Below are 25,293 nucleotides of genomic sequence, written 5' to 3'. Positions count from 1 at the left end.
AAAAAAAAAGAAAAAAAGAAAAAAAAGAAAAAAAAAAGAAAAAAAAAACCACTATGAACTACCACGTCCAAATTTTCTTTGCGAACTGTGCTTTTGTACGTCTCCGTCTTTTGTCGTTTCCCTACTTTTCTTCCACCAATCCTCCAATCGCCTCTTACTGATGTCTATTGCGGACCTGTTTGCTTTACCACTGCTCCCGCTGAACCCAAGGGCTTCAAGGAGGCCAGTGGTGCCTAAATCGACCGCTGGGTAGACGTCCTCACATTCTAATAAAATATGTTCCGTCGTTTCCCTAGCTTTACCGCAGCAAGCACATGTTTCTTCTTCATTCTTATATCTCGCTTTATAGGTGCGTGTTCTAAGGCATCCCGATCTCGCTTCGAAAAGTAATGAGCTTCCCTTTGAGTTATCATAAATGGTTTCTTTCCTAATTTCGTTTTTTCCCCTTAAGTAGTTACTCATGGCAGGTTTCTTTTCCATTGCCGCCACCCATGAGATTAATTCAGCCTCTCTGACTTTCCGCTTGACCTTCTTTGTTGCTGTGTTGCCCACCCCACAGGCCGCATACTTGCTGGTAAGCTTCCTAGTTCTTTTCCTCCACTGTGAATCAATGTTTTGCCTGTACAGATACCTGAACACTCTCCCAGCCCATTTACTTTCCTCCATATTCCTCAGCCGTTCTTCGTACTCAATTTTACTGCGGGCTTCCCTCACTTCAAAACTAGTCCAGCCCATATCCCCTTGCACAGCTTCATTTGTAGTCTTCCCGTGAGCGCCCAATGCGAGGCGACCCACTGACCTTTGGTTCCCGTCGAGTCCTGATTGTACCCCTGATTTAAAGCAAACAACCGCATTTCCAAAAGTAAGTCCTGGAACCATTACCCCTTTCCACATACCTCGGAGGACCTCGTACCTATTGTATCCCCATAGCGCTCTGTGCTTCATTATGGCTGCATTTCTCTTCCCCTTGACTGTTATGGTTTTTTCCTGTGTTTCCATATATCCGTTGCCTTCGTTTATCCATATACCAAGGTATTTATATTCTGTTACCCGAGGTATTTCTTGGCCCTGTATCTCCACTGTCTGTTCACTGTTTTCATTGAATACAATAACACCTGATTTTCTAACACTAAATTTCAAACCTAACTTGTTGCCCTCCTGTCCACAGATATTAGCCAGACGTTGCAAATCACTTTGCTTGTTTGCGAGCAACACAATGTCGTCCGCATAAAATAAACCTGGGAGTTGCTGCTCTATTACTGTACCTGCCTGTTTGTATGAGAGATTAAACCCGATATTACTTCCTTCTAGCGCCCTCTCCATCCTCACCATGTACATCATAAACAGCAGCGGGGATAAAGGGCACCCCTGCCTCAGTCCCTTGTTGATATGAACTTTCTCCGCGCTCCTCATCCCTTCCCATTCAACGCAAACAGTATTTTCTAGGTAAATCTCTCTCAAGAGCTGTATACAATCGTTACCTAAGCCTTCCCCTTCCAGAATATCCCACAAAATGCTGCGGTCTACGTTGTCGTATGCTCCTGTAATGTCCAAAAAGGCTACATACAACGGTCTGCTTTCTGCTTTTGATATTTCAATACACTGAGTAAGAACAAACAAGTTATCATCCAAACGCCTACCTATTCTAAAGCCATTCTGAAGCTCTCCCAAAATGCCATTATTTTCTGCCCATGCTTGAAGCTTTAATTTCACTGCCTGCATTGCTAGCCTGTATATTACCGATGTAATGGTCAACGGTCTATACGAGTGAATTCTGTCTTTCTCCCCCTTACCTTTATAAATTAAATTCATTCTACTTTGTCGCCAACTGTCTGGTATTCGTCTATCTTTTAAAGTTTTTTCAACTGCTTTCACGAGAGCTTCCTTACTTTTTGGTCCCAGTTCATTTATCAGCCTAACGGGAACCTCGTCTAGCCCTGTGGCTGTGCGCTTAGGAATTTTCTCTTCCGCTTTCTTCCAGTTTAAATTTGTAAGCACTAGCTCCTTTCCCCCTTGGGTCTCTTTCATGCTCTTTTTTTCTTCAAATACAACCTTGTCCTTGCCTTGGAAAGATTCGGCTGTTACTTTTTGGATGTAATTTATTGCTGCTTCTCCTTCCAGTCTGTTTTCATCTTCGTCTAGGATATGTTGTTGTATTGTTGTTGCCTTCCTGCCTAATAATTTTATGTGATTCCAAAATATTCTAGGTGCAGCCTTCTTTTTCTCACGTATTTCTGACAACCAACGTTCACTTTCACCTTTTAATTTTGCTTGCACCAGTATTTGAACCATGGACTTTTTCTCCCGGTATATTTCCCATTTACTGGTTACTTCATCCTGTGGCAACTGCGCCTTCTTTGCCTGCCTGTGCTCTCGAGATGCTTTCTGTCGTTCGGCGATGGCTTCTCGTATCTCCTTGTTCCACCAGCTTTTCGGTTTCTTTTTTCCTTTCCAATGAACATGTTGTTTCTCTTTCCGTATTTCTGTCGTTACTACACTTAGAAGCTCACCATATTCCCACCCCTTACTTGGCAACTTGCCAATTTCTTCCTCCACTCTAGTGACTATATTTGCTATTTGTTCAGCGTTCAAATTTGGACTGGCCATTTTGCTTTCGTTGCTCTCTTTCCCAACTACATATCCCATTTTCAAAATGATGCGTTTATGGTCACTCCCTATGCTGCTAAACCCTTCCTCATCGATGACCATTTCTCTCAACTTATCATGAATTCCTTCTGTCATCAGACAGTAATCAATGGTCGATTGCCGGTTTCCCACTTCCCACGTGATCTGTCCTTCACACTTAGGCCCTGTATTCACGATCACGAGATTATGTTGCTCGCAAAGGTCTAGCATTGACTTCCCGTTATTGTCGGTATAGCCGTCTAAATCCTGTATGTGGGCATTCATGTCACCTAATAGGACTATCTCAGCACCATTCCCGAAACCCCTGATATCAGCGCTTATGCATTCCACTAACTCTTTATTCTTCTCTGTGCAATTTATTCCGGTCCACAAATACGTAACTCCAAGCCAAGTTTCTTTCCCACTCATTGTACCTGATAACCAAAGATGCTCTTGACATTGTGAATTTACTCTTTTCCATTTGGCTCCCTGATGGATGAGCATTCCGACTCCCCCTCCCTTTCTTTCCGACTTAGTTCTGTTGCACCCTTCCCATACATAATTCCCAATAACTGGCGGCTCTTCTGAGTCTCTAAGGTGCGTTTCTGTAACCGCATACACCCCTATTTGTTCTCTATGTAACTGCTCCTCAATCTCTGCCCACTTTTCCTTTCTTCTGCCGCCCTGCATGTTTATGTAGCCTATTGCATGGCGAGCTCTTGTTCTTGTTTTCCTCCTTTTCCTGTTATCGACGGCGATGCTCTTCTGATGTTCCCCTAGGGGACCTTCTTTATTACTACCTACTCTGACCTCCTGAGCGCCCGCGGGCCCCCTAAAAAAGCAACAGCGCGACCCCCAAGTCGCCAGCCCACTTCTCGTGCTAGCCTGTAATTGAAGTGGATCCCATCTCGTTTAAAACCACCACAACTTCTCACTTCCCTGTTTACCTCGACAACTTCGAATCCTTTCTCTCGGCTCATTTTCCATATTGCCTCATTGGCAGCCATTACGGCTCTTTGTACATGACTGTCACGCACAGGCACCTCCGGCACCGTGCACACCACGATCTGCACCTGAGGGGATAGCTCGCGCAAGTCGTCCACCCCCTTCGCCAAGCGCTGGGCTAGTCCTGGCCCTTTCCTGTTCAGGACGTCATTTAGCCCACCTGCTACTACGACAAGGTTGCGCACGTGGGCATTTTCCGTGAGCTTTTCTTTTGCTCGCTCCATGACAGAACCCAGTGTCTGCCCTGGAAATGTCCCTACCGCCACTCTTTTGTCGCCTTTCACCCTCTCCACAATTGCTTTTGAGCACCCAGCCATGTTTGAGTCGCCAGCGATAATCACTCTTTCATTCTCTCCTACCTCTCCCTGCTTACCGGCTTCCTGTGGCTGCAGCGTCGCCTCACTCGGGGCGTGTTGCGCTGCTTCGCTATAGCTACGCCGATTCACCGGCGGCGAGCTGGCGACCGCTTGCTTTGGCTCCCTGCCTTCCACTTTGCCCTCGCTTTGGTGCCCTGACCCGGCATTGTCCGCTGCCCGAGTCTCAAGAGCGTCGAGCCGCCTTTGCAGTTCGGCGCTCCGTTCTTTCGCCTCCCCAAGCTCGGCCACAGTCCTCACCAACTGCGCGGCCTGGGCCGCCTCCACCTTCACGAAATTTTCAACCTTCGCCTCCAGTGCTACCCGCTTCTCCTGCTCCTCCCTCAGGTTTGCCTTAAGCTCTTCAAACTTAGCCGCCCAATTCCCTTCCAGTTTTTGGACGGCTTCCCTGACGCCCTCGCACGACCTGCACGTGAAGCTAGACCCCACCGCGTCTGCTAAATTCTGGAATTTAGTCTCGTCGAGGAAGCACCAGCGCAGGCACTCGTCGCACTGCACTTGCTCCCCGTCCCCCGCGGCCTTCACGTTTTTCGATGTCATCGCTAGGCCTACGTCCCTAGACCCAACGAGCAAGTTCGCCAAATCACTCACGCAAACCCGACCACGACCGCTATCCCAAACAAAAACAAAGAATTATCACTCCCTACTCCATGTAAGAATCCGAAGAGCTAGCTGAAAGAAATACCCCCTAGGCCTAACGGGGGATCCGCCAGACCTAGACAAAGCCGGTACGTTTCCTACTCCTACCAAAAATTCAAAATTTGCGCCCCTACTCCATGCAAAAGAAAACACTTCAAAACACTAGCTAATAAAGATAAAAGAGTACTTAGCTACGAACGAAGTCGCTGAAGCCTCGTCCACAGGAGCGTCCGCGAGCCACGACCAACCACCACGGCGACCACCACTGACCCGCCATGTTCATGCCCGCCGCGCGCGCTGCACGGAGCAGGTGGTAGGACGTTGTTGCGACGAGTTCGCTGGGTGTCGTCGGGACAAAATGCCCGGCTGCTGCGTGCCGTTGTGCAGTAATCACTCGAGGAATGGTTGGCGAATGTTTCAGTTCCCAAGAGATACAAAAAGAAGAATTTTGTGGACTGCAAGGATCAAGCGGGACAAATGGCAGCCCACGAACACCTCGTGCATATGCAGTGTGAGTACTGAGGCGCTTCGTGGGAATTATTTTTCCGACGTGGACTTTCTTAAGCGTTAGTGATGATCGAAGTAGATTGCGTATAATGTTTCCTGGTAGTTAACATTGGGCTGACAAGTAGATTACCAGTTAAGCAAACTAGTAGCAGTAACATTAAAGTGTTTACAAAAAATAACATCTTGACTGTCCCCGTCATGTTCCGAAAACCTATGTGCGCGTCTGTGTTGTTTATGGCGTGGTGTGTTGCGCGTTCGTTGATGTTTTTCAGCTTTTCGGTGCTGCATGCGAATCAATTTGAGTCGTTCCTCTCGCCCTTCCGGACGGTGCAGGACAACCAGGAAAAAGCTGGTTGGAAAAAAATGGTGCGCCCAAAGTTCGACAGTGTTCTGGCAGCCTGTAGTATAACCATTGCTAATTAACGTTACTTGGACGTTACTCGCACGTGTGGAATTGTTTGCATAACATAATAGTGCGGTTTTAAATGTAGCAGCTGCAGTAAAGTTCGGAAAATGTTTAGGAACGTACGAAACACAGCAATTGTAGGCGTGTGAACATTGGTCATATCTTGCGAAGGAAATAAATTTTACGACTTTCTATGAACGCGCAGGCTCATTTCGAAGAGGACAGCTTCGAGCAAAACAGAGCAGACGGATGGAAAAAACTAAAGCCAAATGCGGTGCCGACAGTGTTTTCCTTCAGACGTAAGTTGTTCAATTTTTCAGCGTGTTCCATTTTCATCTCTCGGTAGGAGGTGGGGGAGGGGTCGTTCTTAAGCTGTTGCTACGTAACTTATATATATATATATGTATATATATATATATATATATATATATATATATATATATATATATATATATATATATATATATATATATATATATATATATATATATATATACATATATATATATATATATATATGTATATATATATATATATATATATATATATATATATGAGAACAAGGGCGCCGGGCACGAAAAATTAGTGACCCTGACCGAAAATGACATGTTGTCGCTCTACAGGAGTTCTAAGCGTGTAACGAATGTAACAAGCGGTGCTTTCGACAGAAAAGTGAAAAGACATTAAGAAAGTCGTTCGTGGCATGTACCGCTGTTGCATAATGCTGTTTATGGGATGCATTTTGATGATATCCTTTCATTTCGCAGCTTTGCCTCGTCACAGAAAGGCACCAAAGGATAGGACCGGACCCGCTGTCCTCTCGGCCCTACTTGAAGATCAACACGACATAGCCACTGATGATCATGAAGCTGCGATGGACCCAATGTCGTCACCAGGCAGGTTTGAGCTGACTCAAGGACAGAATTGCAGCCCACACGACGCCAGCTCAAGTGCACTGGTAACAGACGAAGCAGGTCTGCAAGTCTCAGCCAGTGGAATGAATGCCGGGGCCTCTGACCTGCAGTCTGCTTGTACCTCTTGCGCAGAATTAAGTAAGCAGCTCGCAGACCTGACACGAAAATACTGCGAACTTCAAGAATTGCATACCCAGGCAAACTCAACAATCCAAGGTCTCCGAAAAAAAGTTAAGAAGCTCGAAGCGTCGCCTACAGGCACTCAGTTTTCTGCCCGGTATCCTGACTGACGTGATCGACCTGCTAAAAACGAAAGCGGGGGGTATGCAAGACATTGAAAAAGACTGTGTTCTGCTACTAGACGAGATGGAGATTGCCAGGGGCTATGAGCTTGATCGCGCTGAAGATGTTGTTCTTGGGGGAACAACTTTACCTGCAAAGCCGGATGAACCTGCCCACCATGCCTTGGTGTTCATGATAGGGGGTCTTAACCGGCGGTGGAAACAAGTGATTGCCTATCACTTTACTGAAAGGAGCATAGACGGCCTTATTCTCAAAGACTACATATTGAATATCGTGAAAGTTTGCGCAGATATCTCCCTGAGGATCCGCGTCGTCACTTCGGATATGGGTTCTTCCAACAGGGCAATGTGGCGTGAATTTCGCTTCTCTAGCCACAGGAACTCCAACACCATATGCTCGATACCACATCCTTGTCTAGAAGACAAAGAACTCTTCTTCACTGCAGATGCTGCACACGTACTTAAGAATATCAGGGGCCAACTTTTGAGTTCTGTCGTTTTCACCATTAGTGATGCAACCAAGTGTCAACATGACCTACCCTCAAGGGAAGTAAAACTTGAGCACGTGCGCGCAGTGGTAGACTTTGACAAAAAACGGGAGCTGAAAGTCGCGCCAAAGCTCTCGGACATCCACGTGTCGAACGGGCATTTTACGAAGATGAAGGTGGGAGTGGCCGTTCAGTTTTTTCGAGAAGCTCCTGCCGGGATTCGGTACTTGATAAAGCAGAAGATCTTGGATCCGGAGGCGGAAACTACAGCGTGGTTTTTAGAGCTTGTCTTTAAGTGGTATGCTCTTATGTCATCACGACACCCATCAACTGCCTTGAGTCTTGAACACATGGACAAATATCACGCAGCCATAGACGTATTGTGCTTGGCGTCTGAGACCATTCGGGGAACAAACATGGGGAGCACATCCCAATGGAAGCCCTCACAGGCGGGTTTCTTGATAGCCACATCTGTGATCATTCGCCTGCAGGATGTCCTTCTAAGAAGTGAAGGCTACAAGTTCTTCCTCACGAGCCGATTGCTCCAGGACTGCTTGGAAAATCTATTTTCGGTTATACGTCTCAGGAAGCCTGTTCCAAGCGCCTACGATGTGAAGTGTTCGTTGAAGCTTGTTTGTGTCAGCCAATTCTTCCACACACCGTCAACGACTAGCTACGATGTCGATGACGCACAGTACCTGATCGACCTGCTGTCGGCAGGTATGCAAGAACAAACGGCAGCCGAGATTGAAGCTATCGATGACTCGGAGATCCCCTTTGTCGAAGAGGTAACATCAGCTGAGTGCGAGATTTTGTTTCATATCGGTGGGTTTCTTATAAAAGGGATCCTCAAATCTATTGGCCACTGCGAGCAGTGCAAGCCCGCATTGTTAGGCTCAAGCAGCAGTGAGCATGCGTACTTGACGTCCCTCAAGGAATACGTCTCTGAAGGCAGCAACCTTCATTACCCAAGCGATGCAGTCATGCTGGTTCTTAAATCTTGCGAGGAACATTTTAATGGTATCACCGCCTGGACGGAAAGCGTTTTCACCATGAAATCTCCTTTGAAGGCTGTAACCGCATACTTGACAAAGATGTTGCGGTGGGGCGTAACGTGCGCCTGTCAGGAACACAAAGAAACAGTGGAAAAGCTCCTTGTGTCAAACTACGCGAGACTGAGGCTGCGTGTGCACCTGCGTCAAGCCGCGGCAACGGGACTTGACGGGCATGCAAGCAAGACGTGTGCAGGAGTGAGCCTACAGTGAACACTGAAATTAAATTTTAATGCATATCGCCAGAATTCGAAAACTTTCGTTTCATTTGTGTTACTCTTTTAATATAGTTTTCATTCATGTGTTTATTCTTACTTTGCTGTGCGTGCTGATTTTTCACCTTATGTCTGTACAAGGTATCCGCTTTTTTTCCAACTTATCAAACTGAGCTGCAAGCTGACATTCTAATTTATTTTGTTCAAGTTAATTCAAGGCTTCATTGTAGTTTCTGGTCATTGGTCTGAGATCTACGAAAGACCTGTGGCAATTGACGCCTCCTGACAGCTGACATAATAAAAACCTGCATGGCGACCCAAACATCGTGACCGAAATCACGTATCTACTCGTCACTTACTGACCTCGTTTTTTTACCGCCGGCATCTTCTTATGCAATAGGAATTTCCAGGGCTGCATACCAACATGCTCACAAGCAACACAGGCTCACGGCGTAACTCTTCGCGAAGAACAGAAATGCAGGCAGCGTAGCAATTTTTGCATTCCTCTATGAACGCTTGTGTTTAACGGATCATTTCCCACTGTAAAACAAAGGGATTCCCGCGCAACTTAATTTCTGTATTTACAGTTCGTAAACAAAACACGCCAGGACGCTGATCAATGGTTGCAACGCGTTTTACGAGGGTACTTCCAGACGACAGCATTAAAACGACACTAAATAGAAACAGGAAGTTGAGCAGGCATAAAAGAGGGACCCTAGGGAAGGCGCACATATTTTTTCGGTGCAAAAATATTTCTTAATAGTAGAGAAATTCGTAATCGAAGTAATCAAACAAGCGCATTGCTTCCGTCAAACCGCTCATCCACACGCGCGCCAACAACGCGCCGCTCGCAGCGGGCAAGAACATGGCGGACGCCGTAGCAGACGACGCACTTGTCTCCACCCTGAACGGAGCGGCGGGCGAGGAGGACATCGAGGCACCCTAAGGCAAACTTCATTGCAGGGTGCCCATTTCATCACCCTTATCATTGGGGTTAGCAGTATTTCAAATGAGTAAATAAATAAATAAAGATCTTGTCTGAACTATACATACACATACACGGCATACGGGGATTTCAATGCAGCAGCGCTAGATGGCGCAGCGTGTAAAGCCCCTTGATAATTTGAAAGTAGCGACACTCTCCTCCTCACGGCGCTTTCCTCCTCGATTCTCCTCGCCCGCCGGCTGCGCACGGCCCGCTTTTCCTCCTGGGCTCCCGCGGACGGGGGCCCAGGATTCTATGGAGGCGTGTTATTTTGGGCCAGTTACGCGCCCCAGTGGGGTTGAAAATATTGAGAAGTGCTAATAACAGCATTGATGATGCTGGAGGCAACGTTTGTGACGAGGTTGGTTTTTTTCTTAAAGCCGCATGAACAGGGCATACTGATGTAAAGGGAGCTTTGAGGCGAGTTCTATACTCCAGACAATTTTTCTGCCACATGATCAGATGCTTTACTTCGTGCGTCTGATCTAGTATTGCTTGTGACGCATCCCTTTGTGTGTGGCTTAATAAGCGAAAGCCTTAGACCTCTGTTTCAAGGTCCCGTTGTGAGCTACAGAAAATATCAAGGGACCGAAGGAAGGGGGGAAGCGAACTAAAGCACGCACAGCCGCGTATAAGAGATGATTAATGATTAGCAAAGTAATGATTGATTAGTGATTGGATTAAGATGAATTCGGGTGTATTGAGTAGGATTAAGGTGGATTAAAGTCGATGAAGGTGCATAAAGGAGGACTAGGTTGGATTAAGGTCGATGAAGGTGAATTACGGTGGATGGTGCAAGGAAGATTATGGCAGGCTAGGGTGAATTAAAATGAATGAAGGAGGCTTAGGGTTGATTAACGAGGATTAGGGTGGACTAAGGTAGATGAATGTGGATTAAGGACGATTATAGTGGATTAAGGTGAATGAGGCAGGATTAGGGTGGATTAAGGAGGATTATAGTATATTAAGGAGGGTTAGAGTAGATTAAGGTCGATGAAGGTGGATTAGGGTGCATAAGGAGGACTCTCATGGATTATGGTGGATTAAAGTGAATGAAGGATTAGGGTCGACGAATGTGGATTCGGTGGATTAATGTGCATTAGGAGGATTATGGTAGACTAATCGGTCTTAATAATGAACCCCAATTCACCTTAGTCCACCCTAATGCTCCTTTATCCAGCTTAATACTCCCAATCCATCTTAATACAACCTAACCAACCTACATCGCCCCTAATGCACCTTAGCCTATCATATACGGTCTTAATCCTCCTTTATCAACCCTACTCCATCACAATCCGCTTAATCCCTTATCGCCCACCTTAATCCTTATTCATGCACTTTAATCCAACTTAATCTGGCTTAATAGTCCGTCTACCTTAATGCACCCTAATCCAGCTCCATGGTCCCTAATCCACCTTAATCTACCCTAACGCATCCTAATCGGTGTGTAATCCTCCTTTATCAACCCTAGTTCACCTTAATCCTCATTAATCTCCCTTTATCCACCTTAATCCTCGTTCATGCACCATAATCCACCCTAATGGGTCTTAATACCCTTTCATCAACCCTTAATCCACCATATTCTGCCTTAATCCTCCTCCACCTACCTTAATCTTTATTCATGCCTCCTAATCGTTCTTAATGCACTCTAATCCACCTCAATACATTCTAATCAACCATAATCCTCCCCACCCGCCGTGGTTGCTCAGTGGCTATGGTGGTGGGCCGCTGAGCACGAGGTCGCGGGATCTAATCCCGGCCACGGCGGTCGCATTTCGATGGGGGCGAAATGCGAAAACACCCGTGTACTTAGGTTTAGGTGCACGTTAAAGAACCCCAGGTGGTCGAAATTTCCGGAGTCCTCTACTACGGCGTGCCTCATAATCAGAGTGGTTTTGGCACATAAAACCCCATAATTTAATTTTTTTTAATAATCCTCCCTAATCCACCTGATGTCAATCACTAATGATTCATTAATTAACTTGGGTAATCATTCTCTTATACAGGAAAGGACATCCTTTAGGTCACCTCTGGCCTTCCTTGGGTCACGTGATGAAGTTCCAGTTTACAACGCGACCCTGAAACATAGAGATCTAAAGGCTTTCGCCTTAAAACTTACAAAAAACTCAATGTTGACTAGCTAATGCTCATTACCTGCAATATCACGAGTATACTTGCCACTAATTTTTTCAGGGCGCAAAGCAGAATCTATAATGCTGCCCTTCCGACTGAATAACAACTGTTAGCGACGTGCGAGGTGATGGAGCAGCCCCAGAATATTAAACATACTGAGGACAACCGCAACAAAAACGCTGGTGAGCAGGCCGGAAGAATGACAAAAAAAATGCAGCATTACGGGATGCTTTGCTGCGAGCTATAATAAAGACGCCTCAGCTCGCAAACAACGCTGTTCTTTGTCGGAACAAAGTTCTTTCGGCCAATGTCATGCAGCCACAGCTTCCTGCGCAAGCCGTCACGCTTTCCTTGTGGCATCATAAAAACGGCATAACCATCTTCAGGCAGTTGCTGCAGTTACATGCGCGACAGCCTGGCTAAGCGCTAGCACATAGAGCAGGAAACACCGCGTACAACGTTCGCTACGCCGAGCTAAAGCGCTCGGACAGCCGTGCTAAGGAGGAAAATGGCGCGAACGAAAAAGAAAAACACGAGCAAAACTCAAGATCGGCGCGTTTCCAAGGGCAACGGCAGGGAGACCAATCGTCATGCAGAAAAACGGGGGCAAAACTGGTTGCCGCGGGGGAACGCACAAGGGGCGAGGAGGAGGTGAGAAGATCGCGCGGCGGCGGCAGAGTTCAAAGAGTGTCGCTACTTTCAAATTATCAAGGGACTTTTTAAGAGGAGCGCGCGAGGGCAGCTCGGCCGCATACTTGCCTCATAACGTGCTTCAGCGGTTGCAATACTGTCTCGCTACATTTATTCAATGTTAATCGCATTAATATCGACATTCGTTGCGAGATGGGTTCTGCGGGATTTTTTTCTTTATTATTTATAAACAAATATGATAGATGACTCGGCACACAGCTTGGTATATTGGAATTGATGACATACCTGCCGGGAGGGTTCACACAATATTGAATGTCTTGCATTACATCTGATGTATATACGTAATTTTTTTTCCCTTTCTTTCTTCCTCAGCGCAGGCAACGAATGTAAGCAACGCTTCTTGTGTACAAAAGCAATGTTAGGGGATTGCAAGTCTAAAAGGCGTACAGACCAAGAGAAAAATATGCAGCGAGAGAGAGAGATGGAAGAGTCAAAGGAAATCATGATCAAAAGGTCCGCATTACATGCATTCAAGCAGTAAGCATGGTTAGAGGCACAAATTGCTGGGAATGAGGAGCTCGTAAGCATGAAGAATGGCAAAAGTTATCGCCTTCTGCTGCTGAAGCTGCTATCAAAGAAAGGGCAACTGAAGCGATTATAAAACTTTACGACTGCACGGTTCACATGTAGAGATAGTTGTAACGATAGTTTCGGTTGTTTGTCCAGTTTATTGTATTACACATTAGAGGTGCAGCTTGCTTTGAAAAAGCCATGCCATGCAACCCCCTTTTCCCTCACTCAAGTCAAACATCGCACGGAAATGTTAGGATTTGCTAATGCATAATACATTAGCCAATAAGTGGATTTTTGGGAGAAGCCTCATTTTTTTAACAGTAAACTCCGGTTAACTGAGTCAGGAGATAAAATTAAAGAAGAATTTGTTTTACCTGAAACTATGTATGCACTGGGCTAAATGACCATGCACCTATTGTAGCCTAAGAGATAAGCAATGTGAAGTTACTTTATACAGGAAGAGAAAATACATGTGCTCAATTAAAAACACACAAGTTGGTAATCCAAAGAGAAAACACTATATTTCAGTACCAATATTTACACAAGAATCAACACCACATCACACCCCATAGTTGCTTAAAACATGACATTCAAACTTGTCAAAACTGCATCAGGATACACGAGGAATGCATCAAAAGTGTCTTACACTCAGGGACATTTCACTGCAGCTCATAATACTTCAGTCAATTCACCAGTCAAGACACCACAACATGATGCTATGCCAATGACTCTTAGTGACATGTACTATTAAGAAGCAGATGCAGAAATTCCACTGCCTTGCACATATTCTCCAGGCTCATGTTTTACATACACTATGTCTTGAAAAGTCCAAACATGAGCATCGCCTACTATGCAGTTTATCTGCTAAGGTGCACTGCAAAAATTTTGCTGTGTTCCTCAAAATATCTTAAGTAAATAATAAAGCTACATTTACATTCAAGTACACACAAAACACGCAAAATCGTCATTTCAATCTATGGTGAACCGCTTATTGAATGAAACAATCGATGTGCATCATGAAACCATTTTGTGCATTGAAAATGACTAATGTGACAAGAGTTTTTGCAGACTTCTATATGAAATGGTCAAAGGACCTTGCATAGCTTGTGTTACAAAGAATGTTGCCCAAATCTACCATAGCAGTAGTAGTCCCAGCAGCATTTATCACTTGTGCATTTTGTGCACATAAATGAGTCCACCCATCAATAGTTACTGTACCACCATTGCTGCTTTTTCCACACAAAGGCCCACATCTTGGGGGAAGAAAAATAAGCTCCACAAGTCTATAACTAGGATTTTATCAAATGGGTTATGCTAAGCGTTTCATGTATGCTCTGGTTGATAGAAAAATCACTTGTTTGGCTGAAGCACAAAAAATGTGAAATAACTTCCATTTAAATGCCAGTTTCTTCTGGTACAAGTTTCATTTGAGCTACTCATTACAGCGCTCCACAATATTTTCTCAGAACATATGCATTATATCTTTAAAACTCGTTTTGACATGCAAGTTTCAGGACATTACACCTTTCTTTAAGTAAACAGCTTCATTGGTGAAAACAGCATTGGTGTTCCAATATGACAATCATAACTTCCAACTGGTTGAAGCACAATGCCTAAAATGTGAACTGTTTGGCCATGCGGAAGAACTGGGCATAACAATAGCAATAAATGCCATATTTCCCACAAGTCTAGACTAAAACCATAATTTGCACATTTAAAAGTGAAGGATAGCATGGTCAATGGTACCAATATAATCTGCTTGTCCAAACACAAGATTTAGGCACTACTGTGAGCACATAGCATTCTGCGAGACTGGCTTTCAGTTCTGCAAAATGCTCCGACAGCAACATTCTCACTCGAGAGCTACTTTGCAGTCCTAACAGAAGTTATGACTGTCTTTGGCTTTGTACAGTGGTGGTCCTAGAACCAGAAATTACCTGTACCCTGTTATTGTAGAACAACCTGCTAGCTACATAGGCGATTACATAAAACGCAAAGCACCCATGAATGCTGCTTACCCCCCCATATACACACATTCAGAGATCAAGAAGTCATGCCTAAAGCCTAAATATAACATAAGCAAACCACTTTAAAGCACAATATCAAAAATCAGTTTCATGTGTCTCATCGAATTACATAGCCAGCATGCTTACAATAAACATTAACAACATTTCACAACTGTGGCAACCACATGCATCTCTCTTTTCCTGTGTCAAATGACAATATATAATAGACATGCAGCATGCTATTCCCCACAGTATTAAACATTGTAAAAACAAAGCCCTCTCTAAGCATGGCAGTATCAAAATCTCTTAGCTGACTATTGTTTTTACAGATACATGAATAAAAGCACTTCACGACTATTAAAAAAGAGACGAAATAAGAACTGTGATGCTATTTTGTGCCAGATAAAAAAAAAACAGCAGCTGAATGCTAAAAACGAACACTGTTAGACCTTGAGTCAGGTTTAACATTTGCTTTCTGTTACAACTGAGCCCTTTACACTCGGAGAAGAAAAATTATCTTGAGAAGTCCATTTATATACAAGAAATGTCAAGAGAAAAAGGTGTTAGCCCATATTTTATCAGAAGATACATTCAAAGCTAACGCCTTGAGCCTTGAATGAATCACTCCTGTAAACGCAGAGTAGAAAAGTGTTTAGAGTTGAAAAGAAACATTAAAGTGGAGACAGGGACAAAAGTTTGTGGGATGTTCACGCAACATCTGAACAAGCATTACTGTGCATATTGCCTACAAACCATGCACACTAAGTGTACAGGAAACTACACAGATGCCTCATCTAGATGCCAAGAAATTTTTAAGACTGTGCTGGGCATACACATTTTGTGTTCTCAAGCTCTCATGACCCCTTTTATGCAAAGTATTTTCCCCTTTGCCTAGTTTGGCACCAACCAAGTGCTGTTCTCACTACTCCAAAGTAAACCACGAAATAATATAATAGCTCATATCACTGTAGCACCAAATGAAAGAGATATCATTGCATGTGAGACATTGTATGAAGCTCCAGCAAACTCGCCATGAACGCGCAACATGTTCTGAACAGCATATTATCAAGTCATAGGTGACGCAGCAATGCAAGTTGGTTGATGGATTGGAAAAACTTTAATTTGGTTGATGCTCCTACACTGTTTACTGTGGTAACCTTGAACCCCAGACACAGGTGATGACTAAACTGCAAAGCTTGCACAATTCAAAAGCACTACTCAGTGGAAAAGTCTGTGTGCTCAGCCCATTTGAAAAACCTGGTGTGCAAAGTTAGATAAAGTAATCAGCAAGCAATGTTTGTACTGGCTACCAGTAGCGTAACCAGACAGCACACAGCTATGTCAACATCCGAAACATAAATCTAGGTTATAAAAGCTGGAGTGCAATCTTTACTTATACCAGAGGCACTGCGCTTGATGTTTCTCAAGCCGTTTCTCTCACTACTGCACAAGTGGATGAAACATTCTCTGTGATCATTATAAGTTTCTTGTGCTATGACAGAGTTTACAATTTGACCACACTTAATGTTACACAGTACATTCTGGGAAGAATTTGCAATTCAGGAAGCCCAAATGTTTGCAGACAAATTCACAACATTAAAAGGAGGCATCACTTTCTATAAATATGCTGCATAAAACAATTATCTGATTCTCACATCTTGTCTCTTGATGGCTGCACATGCATATTAATGTGAAATATATATTGTTTTCCAAACGGAGTGCAAAGAATGAGTACTCGATTGATGTTTCTGCATGAGTTGTCCTACATTTTCTCACAGCTCAATATGTATCAGGCTAAATTATTCTGTGACAGAATGATTTGGAAGACAATTGAATGTAATGAAAAGAACTGCAAGGCAGGATCAACTTGATGAGTCAAATGATTGTACACTGTTAAAGCATGCAAGCCACGGCTTGATGCTTTTACTAATGCTGACAATAGGCCAAAGCCTTCCCCTTGGTCAAAATGCATTAATATCATATCAATTATGTTTTTCTTGCCCCTCAGCATTTTTATTTTTAAGGGAGGCACATATGCCTTCAGGCCAAAGAATTTCTGTCCATGAATAATCTCCAAGAAAAAAGAGAAAATATGAGAACATCTGAATGTTAATTCATGCATGTCTCTTACAAATGACACAAGGTGAACATTAGCCACATTACGCACCAATCATTAACAAAAATCTCCACAACACACACACATGCACAAATGAAAAAAAAAAAGTAAATACGGCATTCACCATAGCAATTCCTTCTATGTACAAATGAAACAAACAAAACAAAAAAAAGTAAGAGGCCACTTTTCTTTGCTGTAAAGCTAAGCTACATTAAAATAAGAAAGAAATGTGGCATTGGTAAAGATTTTATACAAAATTTTCATACGTAAGTTCACAACAGGTCCCTGACAATCATGTCTGTTAAAATGACAAGAAAGTTAATACTGGAATGACAGCTCAGTGAATCAGTCAGATCATCAGGTTATAAATTAACTGCGGTGATAACATACAAATATGTGCGTGTAAAAAGAAGCTGCATATAGAAGTCAAAGGAAGAAAATGTCATGGATTCAGTTTGAACAAGTGGAATGCAATGCAAAATAATGATTTGTGGTGACAATGTCTTAAATATAATGCATGAAATAACATGCACAATGCTGATTAACTATGTAGAGCGAGAACTGTTGAGATTTTTTTAGTGTGAGCAATCTAGAAGCAATTGGCCTTACATTTTTAACAAAGTTGATTTTCACATTATATAAGCACTGACACAATAAACTATTAAAGATGAAAATGCAAAACATTTGCATATTCACGAAAAAACTGCTGCTAGTATTCCGTAAGGAATTAAACCAATGCTTCAGAAATTTTTTCTCTCGTCTTTCATTTGCTCATCCAAAAGTTGAAAGCAACGAAATGTGCACATAATAAGCAGCTGTAGGCAGGTGCTACGACGGGTTAACATTTTGGCAAGCCTCCTCAACACTAAATGTTCCCTGAAATGTTAAAACTATGTGGCAGCCACCATTTAGCAATATTTTGCTGTGTATCAGTGGACTCTCTCTGTATTAAGCAATCTTAAAAGAATGGGGTCGGGGTGAATGTAAAAGCTTAAAGTGCAAAGACGTTGAAATCCACGCCTTTGGAGCCCTTATTCTTCTGTGCGCTTATATGGTTGCAAGAGCACAATTTCATTTTTTATGATTATTGCCCGTTTTGACTTTTCACTGTAATAACGAACACTTAAAATACATATCTACATGAAAAGTGGGCTTGCATGCAGTTTAACAGTATTATTTACACAACTCCAAGCACTGTAACCTTTAACGTGAACATGCTATTTACAGAGCAGCTTGGCAATAGTTGTGTGCACCAGAGCATAAAATATAGATCAGGGGCATTTCAAACCTTAGATGTGAAGCTCCTGCCCAGGCACGATGGTTAGGCCCAAAATTCGAAAGCTTAATACCACAACTGCTACAGCTGCTTTTTACCTCAATGACCTGGTTAAGAATGACATGTTTCTTACCTTAATTACAAATGCATCAAAAGAAGAGCTTGGGTCTCCTCTGTGACCCGTGACAAGCCACCTTTCCTGTGAGTCCGTGTAGTTCCAATAAATTGTGATAGCAGCAACACTTCCCGTTTTGTGCTCTTAATTTTACTCCTTTATACAGGAAATTTGAAATATCTCAATCACGTTATGTGAAAATGGTGAGCAAGAGAGACACAGGTTTGTCTTGCTTCTCAATGTGTGCCCTCAAAAACGTGTCTGACGATTAAAGAATCCATGGTGCTAAATTTGCTTCACACCTTCACAAGCAATGACACCGAAATTTATATTCCTTCATATATAAAGCTGTACAAACTCTGATAAAGCACAGCTTAATGAATAATTTCAAAATTAGACTTTTCATTACCCCTGCAGAGCATAATACTGCAGTCAAAAAATACCTCTTACCCTTTGCTCAGAGAAAGTCATCCAAAGGTAATTGTTTTCTGCAGTCTTCCCCTTATCTACAAGAAAAAACACCTGCATGGGGCTACAGCTGTCCTTGCAAGCATAGGTATTACACTTATTAGTCAAGAAAATGGAGAGAGAGAGAGAGAGAAAGAGAAATATGGAGAGGTAGTTAAAGTGCCCCATTGGCTGTCCTATACAGAGGAAAATGGAATAGAAATGAGAGAAGGTTACCTGAAGACATGCACACACACTGCAAATGTCATGAGGCCAAATGTGATCACACAAGCCAGTTAACCTAAAAACACAGTAGCACCTGCAAAGTCTTTTGCGTTGATAAATGTTGAGGTCGCTGTTCCAGGAAGTCTGCACTAAAAATACGATCGTCCAATCATGATAATGTGTTGGAGAGTGATTGTCTATGTGCATCATACTAAGGACAGTCACACAATATGTGATCAAACAAATGGGACATCAATACAAAACATCCAGCTCAATCCTGCATTGCTTAGTAGAAACCAGCAACAGCAGTCAGATGCAACCAATGCTATACTAAATATGTGTATGGACAATGAACTTTAGAGAAGCCCTGAAACACTATTTTAACAAATCTTACAATGACTTCACTATTAAAGTATGCCGTCCCATGAATATCATGCCAGAAAAATGTTTTTCAATCCTTCAACTATAAGTGGAGTTATCATACCGATACCCAGCTTTCTCTTTTAGTCTCCGCCAGCGCGCTAGAAGCTACACAGGAGAAGGCAAGAGAGCAAAGCTCCAGCCAAAAGTTGAGCGTTGCGGCGGCGAAAGGGCTTGTCACAGTACCCCATGGTGGCTGCAGTAGACTACGCTATGCAGCATGCCGCTGTCATCTAAGAGGCCACATGCATCAGACGCAGCTATGTGCAGTGCAAAGATTAAATTATTTTTTGGTCTTTTTGAGATCACAGGCATACATATATTTTCATTTATTTAACTCAAAATTAGCAATTATGTATTACTGACAATGTTCTCGCGATCACGAAAGCAGCCAATAGTGTTGGTTGGCAAACTGCTTTCAATGACAAATAGCGGATGAAAGAGCAAGCGACTGTTGACTGCTTTTGACACGAGATTGTAAATTTTCTGCTGCAGAATGCAGTGCAATATCTAGCTCACATATTCACAGGAGTCTCATTAAGAGATTGGGAAATTTTTTTTTATTATGTTTCAAAAGCGTTTCAGGGCCCCTTTAAGGCGGGATGAGGTCATTTATAACATTTTTTTTTCCAGCATGGAGCCAGATGTTTGGAGCACACAATGCTAGGGGAAGATTTTTTAAATAGTTTTTTTTTTTGTGACTACTGCCTGTTCATGTTCAAAACATTGGACTTCAGTGCGCTATGAAATAGGAAACAATGACCCTATCATAAAAGTGCTTCCATCATTGTGTGCCCTATGCTTTTCAGTATTTATCCATGTACTAGTTGTATATTTATGTGCAATTGTTGATTGTAAATTGTTCAAAAAACAAAGTAAAAGTATTTTTTAAATTATCTTATGCGATAATAAACCTGAAAGAAGAAATTCAACTTTGCATTCAAAAGAAACTAAACAAGCTTGCCAACTTTTTATCAAATTTGGTCCAAAAGTAAAAAAGACAGCTTTCAAACCCCTATCCCCCCTTAAAGGGACATGGCAGAAAATACTAAGTTACAAGTGCCCAATCACTACAAACATAGAAACGGAATAGGTCACTATTTCTGAGTAGAAGCTTTGTATGCCAGAAAATGGCATAAAAGCATATGTATACTGAGGCCACCTTTCGCACCAATTCCTTGTGGCACTGCAGATTGTGACAGAGTGTGGAAGAGGCTAGTTAAATGTTAATTAGTACATCGCATGTACAAATTAGAAAAATGCATCTTGGCAACTTTTGTGGGCACATACGCTAAGACAGAGCAAATACATGAAAATATAATCCTGTATTAACATTATCAGTGATGTAGCTTAGGCGCAAAGTTAATATAATCAATCCTTTCTGCACTGAACAAATGCTGACCAAGTTCTGAAAGAGCAATCTACCAGTTTAGCCTGATCAAGAGTTTCCCTTGAGTCTATCTTTACAACTATCACAGCAGCGAATTACATGTTATATTGAGCTTTCGTAAAACCACATGAGATGGCTCAAAAACAGGTTTTTCAACAGATGTGACTTGTAGGGCTGTCAAAGTGGAAGGCAGTCAAAATGGAATTCCACAATCCAAAGCCAAAACCCTATTCTCTTCTAGCACTGACACTGCTGTTTCTACACAAAGGCTGATAGACTGACAAAGCACATTTAGGTCCTGGGCCAGTTGCTATTGCAGTTTCTTATGACAGCAGTAGTGCAAATAAGCATTATAAAAGAAAACAAAATTTAAGCGTGTTGTCCTGTCTGTGCGTGCATATTTTTGTACCATTTATTTGTGCTTGAATTGTTGGAAACTATTAAATAGGAAGTAAAGTAGCTTTGCTACTACAGTAGTAAAATGAAGCACACCAGGTAACCATGACATAACACACCTAAAGAAGTAAGCTGAACCTAACAACAATGATGCCAAGATTATAACTATATTAGAAAGCACATTCACTGAGCCACAAAGTAATTAAGTTCACACATACAAAAGTAACAAAATGTAATTGACACATGATGCTATGACCCAGCTGCAGTAACATGTAACTTCATGAAAATTAGGAGGCATGAAATATGCAAAAAGCAATGTACTAGTACAGTTGCACATAAACATACCATGTCACCTTGAGCTTAAAGGTAACCTTACCAATGCAGCTATATCACAGTCCTGTGCTTCGTGTATTCTGTTTCACTTGAAAGGTTTGGCTCTGTTATTAGCTGATATAGAGCTCAGACAACCAGTGAAGCAGACAAAAGAGCAGTCATGTCTACTCACTCCTCAGCATTTAAAGCAAAACAAACACTCTTGTGCACCATGCAGCAATCAGCTCTAAACCAGGGGTAGTTCTAAGAGTGGGAGCAGCCGACCACCTTAAAGGGCCCCTCACCAGGTCTAGCTATTTTGAGCTGACAAGTGCAGAGCATACATTGCATGATAACAATCGTGTCTGCAAAGTATTACATCGCTACGTGCCGTGGAAAGGCCTGAAATTTCACTCTGAACGCCGTTTCCATCTTCACTCGCGGCGAATCCGCCCGGAGAGGGACGGTGACGTAATCGGGCTCCTGTGCCTACAGTATGCGTAAATAATCGTGTCCGCAGTGTGACATCACTCATGGTGACACGCGATTTCGTGAATTATTCAAGACAACATCTGTTACCTGTGCGATCTGTTGCTTGAATTGACGAATCAAAGTTTAGAAAAATAATAAACACACAAACGGAATGTCAGTGTGTTTTTTGCTTTACTTCGCACCGAAGCAAGAGAGATGTACTTCTGCTTCGTCTGCTTGTTCCCAAGGTCGTGCGGTCATGTGCGCAGGTACCGAAACTGTGCCATATTCTACCGTGTTCCAGCACGTGATCCCGCTCTGCGATCCGCTTGTTCTGCCTCAGTATTCGTGTAGCACTGAATTATACTGCTAGTGATGTTAGGCAGGGCTTGTGACATATGCGTCACGCGATCCTTGAGGTCCGGTATGGGAGAACGCAGGGAAGGAATTTCGCTTGCGTAGGCTAGACGGAGCGAGTGGAGAGAGCGTCTTGCTTGGCAGTGGAGCCCGCCTGCTGAAGTCACGGGTTCACGGCACTGAAATATGTTTATCTTGGCTATAAATGAGCCGATTTGAAAAATTTTTGCGGCAGAACGCTCCCTAGAGGACATGTAACAACTTCCAGCGTACAACTAAAATTTGCTATGGGGCCTGGTGAGGGGCCCTTTAACACGCTCTTTTTCCCCCCTCCTCATCACCCCTCTCCTACAACCATGAAGTGCCAAGTGACAGAGTGCTATGCCCTGCTGCACCCCCAACGGAAATAGAGAATCATGCTTGTTACACCCTCCGCCCGCCCAGACAAAAAGAAAAATACTGGTATCGCCCCTGCTCTTAACACGGAACATAACCACTGTCCCCATGATACCTAGTAACACTTCAGTGTCAATACACTTCCTTTCTAAAGTACTATATATCGGATGGAATATACACCATGAACCATCCAGTATTGACTGATGATTTCTTCCTGTTCATTTCTTCTTGGCAATTTTTTTCTTCAGTGGAGATGATTCAGAGTCCATCTTCATTTGAGAAGTGTCCTGGGACTCTACATGCTGCTCAAGCTTCCGCAGGATGGACCTGAGCTCATCCTTGTTTTAAAAGAAAAGTAGAAAAAGAATATATGTGCTCTGTAAGTATTGTATGAGAAACAATCCAAACTAAGTTATCATATAACACACTTGTTCATACAAATGAGGCACTTAAAGCACAGCAAGAAACATGGGAGGTGAGATGACTGGTGGAAAAAAAAGCTAGAGCACTTAAGTCTCCTTACGTGCATTGAATGCGAAAGCAGTATGACTCTACCACGTGATACTTTTCACTTGGTCATGTGCTCGAATTGGACAAAGTCAATATTGGGGGTAGGCCACCCAAATTTTACGGGTGGGGCGACTCAATTTTCTAATTGGGCAAAGTCAATTTTTTGGGTGTGGGCCACCAAATTTTCGGGTGTTGGACCAAGTCAACTTTGGTAGTTTTGAACGTGGCTCAATTAAATTTTCGAATTGGGCAAAGATAATTTTTTTAGGTGTGGGCTACGGCATCCGTCCAACGCCGTGGCTGTTCACCCTTGGATTCCGCAGTGCAAGCCACAGCAGGTCCAGTGCCGGGAATGTGACGTCATCACTTGATCATGTGGGTTTTGGTGCCATCAGATGTTAACGCTGGATGCCATATTTTCCGCTTCGTGGAGTATATAATACTTTCGCATTAAGAACGTAGAAATTAAGAAAGTGGATGGGGAAGTAGGGGGGACAGGTCTGTGCAGCTTTCAGCAGCCACACACCCTAAACAGGGAGTAGGCAAGCAGGTGTTTTGCTGTCAACACAGTAACAAGGTGATTAAGCTCTTGTGTAGATGTGGTGATTTATGTTTTTGTCTTTTTCATGGTAAAAGCAGCACAATAAGACAGCAGCACAAGACAGAGAAATACACAGGATCAGCACCTGTCCTGTGCATTTCTGTGTCTTGTGCTGCTGCTGTCTTTTTGCACTGCTTTTACCATGAAGATAAACGAACTTGCTCAGTTTTACACCCTATTACATGTTTTTGCACTGACGAGGTGTTACATAGAATTGGAAAAGGCACACATGGTGCAGAATCCGAACTTCTCCTCTTTCTTCGACAGCATGAAGCACGGAAATTCTGCCATGTACGATTTCAAAAACACTTGGAAGTACTGCCGGGGCGCTTCAAGCCCGCCATTGCACTGTGAAGCCGCTACAGGCTGGAGTCGCACTGTGTCCGACGTGGCAGCTAGTCACACAAAAGGCGAGGCCAACACTGCCAAACCCGCGCACCCACGTGAACGAACTTAACAGCATGGCAACAGGTTTGCGGAGGTGCCAGAGGTGCTATCGGCACTTTCAGGCCTTGGATATAGATTCGTGAGCCCCCCTAGTAGACAACAGAAGTCACTACAACCGTGCAGCTGCTGATGATGATACCACGCATACGTATTGCCCTCTTGTGGCGGCGCAAGGTACCAGGGTGTAGTTTTACTACATTTTCACATTTTTTTTTTCGCATATAAAATGCTTTCCGTAAAATTTCAAGCAAGATTCGTAAAATCATAAGACTGCTCAAAATTCGTACATTTTACGGAAGATTGGGAAGAGTTGGCAGGTATGACAGTAGCCATCTAGTACTGTAGCACATTCCAGAAAGAGAGGGAGTAGTGGTGAGAACCACCACTAAGGTTGTGATGGGGAGAAGGAGCACCACTGCCATGCAACATTCCACGAGGTGAACTGGAGGAGGGAAGATGATGAGGACTGTTTTTTGTTACAGACGAACCATGTAGCAAACAGTATTAGCATGAATTCAAGTATTATTCATCACGTAAGCTTGTGTTGGCTATAACATACAAAGCAATCGACCTCTTGCAAAAGTATCGTCTTTGCCTGATGCCTGACCCAATTTTCATTGGTTTAAAAGTGCACTTGAATGTAACATACCTCCTGCGTTTGCAATCAGAGAAAACTAGACAGGCAGAATTTACCTTCACAGAAGCAATTTTGTTGTAAATGAGCTTTCTTAAAGCATCGCAACGTCGTCTGCATTTGTGCCCCATTTGCCACCGATACCAAGGACACAGGAGCGGTATTCTCGAGCGATCACTTTTAGAGATACTACTACCACTGTCGTGAGGTTTTACGTGACTCTGCATCGGACTTGTCCAAGTATGCGGCTGACAGTGTTCCTGGCACTGTGCACGAATAGCAAGCATGGCACAGCGTGAGAAACG

The 25,293-nt window shown here is 43.3% G+C and overlaps 2 protein-coding genes across 3 annotated transcripts in view; one reads left to right on the top strand and one right to left on the bottom strand.

Annotated features, from left to right (window-relative positions):
* Positions 1 to 25,293, top strand: part of LOC126545717 (uncharacterized) — a 502,749-nt gene that overhangs the window by 27,637 nt on the left and 449,819 nt on the right. The gene's annotated exons all lie outside the window — the stretch shown is intronic.
* The window catches only part of LOC126545694 (uncharacterized), a 125,400-nt gene continuing 113,478 nt past the window's right edge, over positions 13,372 to 25,293 (bottom strand). For both annotated transcript variants that reach the window (XM_050193638.3, XM_055061922.2), the window contains one exon: positions 13,372 to 23,134. In XM_050193638.3, coding sequence (XP_050049595.1) covers positions 23,015 to 23,134 — 120 coding nt within the window. In that variant the 3' untranslated portion in view covers positions 13,372 to 23,014. The remainder of the gene's footprint in view (positions 23,135 to 25,293) is intronic.

This window comes from Dermacentor andersoni, chromosome 1 (assembly GCF_023375885.2).
Source record: "Dermacentor andersoni chromosome 1, qqDerAnde1_hic_scaffold, whole genome shotgun sequence".
In the NCBI taxonomy this organism is placed as follows: domain Eukaryota; kingdom Metazoa; phylum Arthropoda; class Arachnida; order Ixodida; family Ixodidae; genus Dermacentor; species Dermacentor andersoni.
The sequence above is the reverse complement of the archived record's forward strand: the minus strand, read 5'-3'. Positions and strand labels throughout refer to the sequence as shown.